The 7987-nt window shown below is 38.5% G+C and overlaps 1 protein-coding gene across 1 annotated transcript in view; it reads left to right on the forward strand.

Annotated features, from left to right (window-relative positions):
- The window catches only part of LOC132836848 (BCL2/adenovirus E1B 19 kDa protein-interacting protein 3-like), a 30770-nt gene extending 23974 nt beyond the window's left edge, over positions 1-6796 (forward strand). The window contains exon 6 of the mRNA XM_060856379.1: positions 1095-6796. Coding sequence (XP_060712362.1) covers positions 1095-1143 — 49 coding nt within the window. The 3' untranslated portion in view covers positions 1144-6796. The remainder of the gene's footprint in view (positions 1-1094) is intronic.
- The last annotated feature ends 1191 nt before the right edge of the window (positions 6797-7987 follow it).

Below are 7987 nucleotides of genomic sequence, written 5' to 3' on the forward strand. Positions count from 1 at the left end.
TTGAATGGTGTCTGCACTGTAGTGATTGGAATCTATGGCTCTGGCACATTGTTGAGGGAGAGCAGCAGGAATCATGTTCATATATTAAACTTGACGTGAGAGTGATTAATTTTAACAGTGAGTGGAACACAAGCATAGAGGACTGTTGCATTTGCCAGGCAGAAAGGAATGCAAAGCTAACTAAGACATAAGTTATAGTTTGAATAAAATGTCATTTGAACTAGTGTAATGTTGGTTTGACAGATCATGTTTTGAACTCCTTTATGTCTTTGGTGTACAAGTGAAGGTGTGCATGACACATTGGCTGCATTTAATAGCTTCTCACCATTTTATTTATCCCATTGTGTGAATATCAAACGTGAGCTGGATGTATCCATAGAGGGCATAGCTGAGATTGCGTGCTCAGCATGGATTGAATTGCATGATTAGTTATACCTTAGATTGGCACATCTATCATGTGTTTAGCACTGCCAACATCTGGATGATTTCAGTTTTTGAACTTCATGCTTAAAAACTCCAGTAGGAAAATCTGGAGTGCAGGAAAAATTGTTGGCATCAACAACCTTTAATTTTAAACAGAGTTCCATGACTTTATTTGGTGAGTAATGTACAACTGGAATTCAACTAACATATTAGATTAGACTTACAGTGTGGAAACAGGCCCTTCGGCCCAACAAGTCCACACCGACCCGCCGAAGCGAAACCCACCCATACCCCTACAATTACCCCTTACCTAACACTACGGGCAATTTAGCATGGCCAATTCACCTGACCCGCACATCTTTGGACTGTGGGAGGAAACCGGAGCACCCGGAGGAAACCCACGCAGACACGGGGAGAACGTGCAAACTCCACACAGTCAGTCACCTGAGTCGGGAATTGAACCCGGGTCTCAGGTGCTGTGAGGCAGCAGTGCTAACCACTGTGCCACTGTGCCGCCCACTTTATCTCCAGAGGGTTTCTAATTTATTTAGTAAAAAATAATTGCACTCATTGACATTAATTCTTAAAATCAGTTAAAACCATGTCATTTTTATCATGCAAGCTTGAGGTTCATGTGACAAAGTTTCCTAATTTGAGCCCTTTTGTTTCAGAATCTACATTGGAAAAAGGCTGACAACGTCTTCATCAAGCACATTCTGAGATCCAGAATCACAGTTATACATAACCTGTGAAATTATGTGGCTGCTCCATTAGTACTTTAGAATTGGAGGAAGAAGGAAACCCACTTCAAGCACAAAACATCCTATTCCAATATGTTTTCCCTTTGAAGAAAGTGCTTGGCCACCTGAGCACGGACTTGGCCGAACATTGTTTGCCGTGAATTTGGGACTACTTGAGCTCTGTGTACGAAGTGACAGCAGCCGAATTTGTTTCAATTAATAGTTTGCTTCACCAGCAAACGCTCATTCAAGGAGCAGTCCCACTAGTTGGATCAAATCGCAAAATCTGTGCGGTTAACACAAAGTATCGGTGGGGATGGGTGGGAATTCTTTTTTCAGCCTTATTTAATCAACAAAGCTGGAGAAGGAATAGAGTCGATTCACCATCTCTTTGGCAAGAGAAAGTATTTAATCTGCTATCAACAAAACTGAAATAACATGCTGTTTGGAACAGTGACAGGTGGATTTGTTTTTAGATTGTAACAATAAACATTATTTGATTGTTAATCTTTTCTTAAATTTGACGTTTCCCTCAACCCCGATAAGAAATTAGTTTGCATACCATCCTCTCATGTTCACATCCTCCAAGCCAGGATGGTTGGCATGTAGTTGGACTCTTCTCTGAGCAAAGTTCTCTTAGCTTCTCTGAGCAAAATTGTTTCTTCTTGGTTTGTTTTTGGTGTTGAATTGGAAGCCAGTGTTTGTGATTCATTGTTTGACCATCCTTTACATTTCCAAAGATAGTGCTAAGATTATGTGCGACGTGCTTTTCATGTCGCACATAAACTTAGCAGCAATCTTTTTGATCCTAGTGTGTTGCTCTAAACTCCCAAGAATGTTCAGAATGTGCAGAAGTCATCATCTCATTTCAGCTTCACCTTGTCTTGCTAATAGGTGCTGTAGCTTTCTAACGAAGAGTAAGCTTATTCAGCCCAGACTGTTAATTGTATGAAGAATAAAGATCTGAATTTTCAGCCATCCAAAAGGAATTATGCAGACCAGAGGAGAATTTGCTGTTAACTCTGGATCTCCTGAAATGCAATCATGTTAGTCTGTCTATCTTGGACGAGATGTGGGAAGTATCTCGTGAAACCAATTTGCCATCTTTGTTTTTGTTCCAGTCCTTTAATAGGAAGGAGATTGGTACATTGAAAACACCATTTCAGTAACCTTTTTAGGTTTCAGTTTGTTGCTTTTGGTGCAATGCAGTTTGGAAATTCTGTTAAGGGAATGCTTATTTGTGAACTGAATGAAGTTTAAGATAGCTTGGCTTTTTGTGTCTGGTATCTGAGATCATGTTCAGTTTATTTGATGGGATTAGTAGGTTATGGTTAGAAGGACTTTTAATGTGTATGACATGCAATTGCCTGAATGTCTTTACTCGATTTACAGTCTTGCTCAGACCATGTTGACGAAAACCAGGCAAATATCAGTGTGTGACTAGAGAGGCATTAGAAGACTGAAAACAATGGAGACCAAGCTCCACTGTGCGCCTGAAGCAAGGCTTGATGCTCACATGATCGTGAAAAGTTTTCCATCTCCCAGCTTGAATATATCACTTTGGAAACTTTGCTCATGAAGGCATCAAATGAAGCAAAGTAACAGCTTTGAGATTGAGATGTAGAAGTGATGCTGTATTGCACACGACAAAATGTACTTGGGTGCAATTTTGTCTTTCACGAAACTCTTGAAATTGCTCCTGATTTTGTACAGTTCCTGATAACTAAAAGTTGAAACAGAATTGCTTAAAGATCATTGAAAAATGTACTCGACTGAAACTGTTTTTGAGGGGACAGAATCTTCATCAATTTACCTGCTTGTAGCCAAGAAAAGATTGTTGCATATGGAGCATGTATTCTTTTCTGGACCCATCCGAGCTCTTCTGATCACCCAGTTTACTCCCTTCACTTGAAGGGAAGCCATGGGCAGTCCTAGAAATAACTATTCGTTTAACTTGTGGAAACGTGGCTTTAAAGTATCATGTTTTAGAAGGTCAATCCAATTGTCTCCCAATTAAGAGTGGATGTTGTTCCATTTTTAACATGAGTGCAACAAACCTCTTAAAACCTGATCTGGAGAACAGCTGTTTGGACGGACCTGAAAAATGAAATGCACACTTCCACAATTGTATTCAGTGCACGCAGGCACCAAATTTTATGTAAAAACTATCAATTTAAAACTATTTTTGTTAATTTTGCAATTGGGTCAGGATTTGCAAGGTGCATCTGTTCAATGCAATTGAGTCAAAATGATTATGGTACTCTTGGTATGCAAATTTATGTAAAAAGTATTTCATAACCATTTTTGTTCCATTAAACTCATAAATACAAGTCTGTATTCTTTGCAAATCTCTACCTCAATCTCAAATTTGTTGTCATTTAAACAACTTAATTCATGCACCTAAAGCAGCAAAATATCAAGGGGGAATTGATGGCTGAATGGTATTATTGATAGACTATTAATCCATGATCCAGGTAATGTTCTGGGGGCCCAAGTTCGAACACCTCAAAGCAGAAAGTGGGAATTGAATTCAAGCAAGAAATCTTCTGTCTAATGACCACAAAAACATGTTGGATTGTGATTTGCGAATGTGCCTTGGAGAAGGAAACAGCTGTTCTTTGCTTTTCTGGCCAATGTGGATCTTGGGACTTGGTTGATTCTGAGATGGGCAATAAAAGCTTAATTGGCCAGTGATATGCACATCCTGTCAATGAATTTTTAAAAAAAATGATGGTGGAACTCCAGGCTTTTTTGAGCACAGAGTAGAATTCTGATTTGCTTGAAGGAAACTGCATGAAGCCTTTTCAAGATAAGTTTGTCTTCACTGTGCACTAATTGAATGGTTCCAAGAACTCTTTCAAGGGTAAAGAAAAAGCTTGAAACTTATGATTTAAAAATGTTTTCTTTTTATGCACGTTTATGACTAGCAGTCTTTGCACAAATATGAGCCTCTACTGAGAAGTGGTATGGTGACTTAAGACAGCTTGATTGGTTTTTTGAATGATGCACCTTTCAGCCAGGATTACTGATAAACATCACATATGGATCCTTTGTCTTATTGCTCCCCGTTTGAGGGTATTGGTAATGCTTCAGCTCATAGTTTGCTGATATCAGCTGAGTTCATTTAGACCACAGCATTGAAACCTCCATATCACTCAACACTCTTGTGCTGTTTTTGCAATTAGTCATATTCATGTCTTAAGACTGGATAACAAGTTGAATGATATGTACTTTTTGAAGATTCCTTGACAGTGCTGTATTTGAGTATTAGAATTTGTGATTAATTTTTAATAATTTTCATCTTTAAAGACAGAATATTCTTCATAATTAGATAACCTAGTTAAATCAATGAAGCAGCATTGGTGTGGTTAAGGTGGTCTGCTTGAAATTCATTGATTTGTTTTCAACATTCTTTTGCTGCTCAGAATGAAACAAAAATATTGTCTCGGTTTAAACAATGTTGAACAACAGATGATTTTCTTGTTGGCTGAAAAACTGTAGCATAACAAAGTGTACAAATGGATTTCCAGGCCCTACTGCTTCGTACTGTACATTGTGTCATTAAATCGGAAACATGGATTGATAGACTATTAAGTTTGTGCTGTGCTTTGTGTTATCAAGTTCACAAAGTGAATGCAGAAGGCACTGGAGTAGGAAAGCCATGCAGACCAGCAAAGTTCCAGGTTCAAGATCAAATCTTTGGCAAGACAAGAACTGTTTGTAATTAACCCCTGGTATTGAAAAGGACCAATATACGTCTCAAACGCATGAAATGAGAATTGTGTGCACAAGTTGTATGTGTTGAAATAATGCTTGTTTTGGAATTGGCTCAAGTTGCCATTTAAACATACATGCATATTGCTGAAAAGTAAAATCTTAGAACAAAGACTATCCAATCTAAAATGACTTTTGGAAAACAAATTGAATTAAAGAATGTATGTGGTTTTATGAATTTGGGTCAAACAATTGAAAATGACGTTAGAAAGTCTGCATTGAGCTCCTGACTTGATTATATGAAGTCAGTTTTTGAGTAAGGTGAGTTTTTTAAATGCCTTTGACTTAATTTTAATGTGTTTCAATGTTTGCAAACAATACTTGTTCTGAAAACTTTGCATTTAATTGGTTGCAAGCTGGGCCCATGCATGATTTATTTGAAACTAGTGTCTTGATTGTAGAAACTGTGTTGAAGATGATTGTCTCGTAAAATTCCTCCATTGTCTTTGCTTTAGACAATTTTCTTTGGCACTATCAGGATATTCCTATATCCAAGCAGGAAGTCTGTTCTTTTAGTTCAGAGAGAGATGGAAGGAAAAACTTTTGTAAGGAAGTAAACTTCCAGATAATATTTCCTCCTTGATGTTTAAGACTTTAACTGGGTTTTCAGAAATTGGTATCTTTATGGTTTGAAGTCACTGTACATTTGAAGTTAGAATTGTGTTTTTTGCCAGTTTTTCTCGGTTGTTGTCAGCCAAAATGGTGTATGATGTTGGATATTGCAAGAATGGCCATTGCAGACTGTTTAATCAGAAGGGTAGTAAGGCCAGGCAAGTTGAAAGTTGTTCAGGATGGTCTGTCAGATCCTTGGGTTGAAAAATAGAGGCATTTAATGTAAAAGCAAGGAAGTGATGCTACGTGTCTACAAATCATTGGTTAGAGCGCATTTCGAGTATTGTGTTCATATCTGGGCACATTATTTAGACAAACATGTTGAAGACTTGAGAGGGTTGCAAAGGAAATGTAGTCGAATGATAACATAGTGGGATTTAGATTCAAGGCAAGATCAGAGAAATTGGGCTTCCTCTCCTTGGAGAAGAAAAGATGAAAAAGTAATTATTAGAATTATGTACATTTCAGACGGTAAAGAACTGTTTCAGTTGGAGGTCACAATTTCAAGGTTGTTGGCAAGCCAGCTGGAAGTGACAGGATAAGAAACTTCATTCATCAGAGTTGTTAGGATTTGGAATTCACTACTTGCAGAAGTGGTTGAGATTGTTTCTACAGGAGGTTTCAAAAAACCTGAATATATAGATGAAGGTGTTAAATTTAGAGAGCTACACAGGTAGGACTGGAGTTGGGGTGAACTGGGTAGGTTTTTGGGAGTGGGTGCAGATACGATTGGCTGAATGGCCGCCTCCTTTCCTGTAAAATGCAATAATTCCACCAGAAAAATTGAAAGCTTTTCACCTGTGCTGTAAAATGTAGAAACAATAGAAATTTTAGGTCTTCTGTGATGAGCACCTCCATATACCAAATAAAGTATACAATAGTGAGAATGTTTCCCTTTTGAAATGTCCCAGGAAATGGTCAGGTTGACCACAGTCATATGTTTGACCACAAACGTGATTTTGTGCAATTGAAACAGTTGAAGTACAATCACCAGTAGAGGTCACTGCAGAGTTGAGGCTGTGAAAACATCAAGTTTCTCTCTCTGCTTCTAAGACTGGCTAATGTGGTTCAGTGGATTTTAACTATCCTGAATCCTGGCAGTTGCTCAGAGTGGCTGGTGACAGAATCCTTTCTCCTCTGAAATATATAGTCACTAAGTATGATTTCTGTCTTGATTTGTGATATCCTTGTTACAAGTAATGAATGGTGACTTAAATATTTGAAAATAAAATATTTCTGCAGCTCTTCTGAATTAGTCCAGCAAATTATTGCAGTTGTCTGTAACTGCAGTTGTGATGAGTCAACTGAAATGTGACACCGTGAGAGATGAATGCCTGCTGATGTAATACTTGCGTGCTATTTTTCTAAGGAAGCAAACTAATGATTTTATGAAGCAATTCTCTCCTCTTGTTAACTTTGGCCTTTTATCTTTTTGCGTCCCCCTGAAGCATTAATTGAAACATAAGATGTGAAAAAGATTGCCACACTATCATTTTGGCAGCTTGAACTGGATGTTAAGACCAAATTCTTTAGATTAGATTAGATTAGATTAGACTTACAGTGTGGAAACAGGCCCTTCGGCCCATCAAGTCCACACCGACCCGCTGAAGCGCAACCCACCCATACCCCTACATTTACCCCTTACCTAACACTATGGGCAATTTAGCTTGGCCAATTCACCTGACCCGGACATCTTTGTGACTGTGGGAGGAAACCGGAGCACCCGGAGGAAACCCACGCAGACACGGGGAGAACGTGCAAACTCCACACAGTCAGTCGCCTGAGTCGGGAATTGAACCCGGGTCTACAGGCGCTGTGAGGCAGCAGTGCTAACCACTGTGCCACCGTGCCGCCCATGAGATACAGGTGGGATACAGGTGTCCTACTTTTCTGACCAAGATGAAAGTGTGCAACCAACATGGCAAGTTGCCTATCAGATTCCTCATAACGAGACCCTAATCTCTTTCTTGCTCAACTAAACCAGATATGCAAGCATGAAAATGTTTTAGTTGAAGCAGTAATTGACACTTGCATGGGTATGCAACATGATGGCATTTGCTCCCAAGTATCTGGCAAATACCAATGCTGACTAACAGCTCAAGGTGTTTATGAAAAATATCTGTATTTTGGAAAGCAATATACTTTGAATTGCAACCTAGTATATATCTCCGTTGACAGGTAATGCTACAATTATCTCTTTTTTTGTTCATCCTGATCTTTGAGATGAAGAAAAGATACTTGCATAATCAGTAATTTATCGAATGACATCAGTTTTCGGTTTCTGTATTTGACTTAGATGTCCATTTCATGAATTGATTCCTTGGTGAAAAAGTTTCTGGAAACTTGAAAGGGAGTTGATTGATAATGAGCCTTTTCAGTTTCGTGTTTTAAACTGTTCATCTTCTCTGGTCATAAATCCCATCTTTTTCCAATGTTAT

This window comes from Hemiscyllium ocellatum, chromosome 48 (assembly GCF_020745735.1).
Source record: "Hemiscyllium ocellatum isolate sHemOce1 chromosome 48, sHemOce1.pat.X.cur, whole genome shotgun sequence".
In the NCBI taxonomy this organism is placed as follows: Eukaryota; Metazoa; Chordata; class Chondrichthyes; order Orectolobiformes; family Hemiscylliidae; genus Hemiscyllium; species Hemiscyllium ocellatum.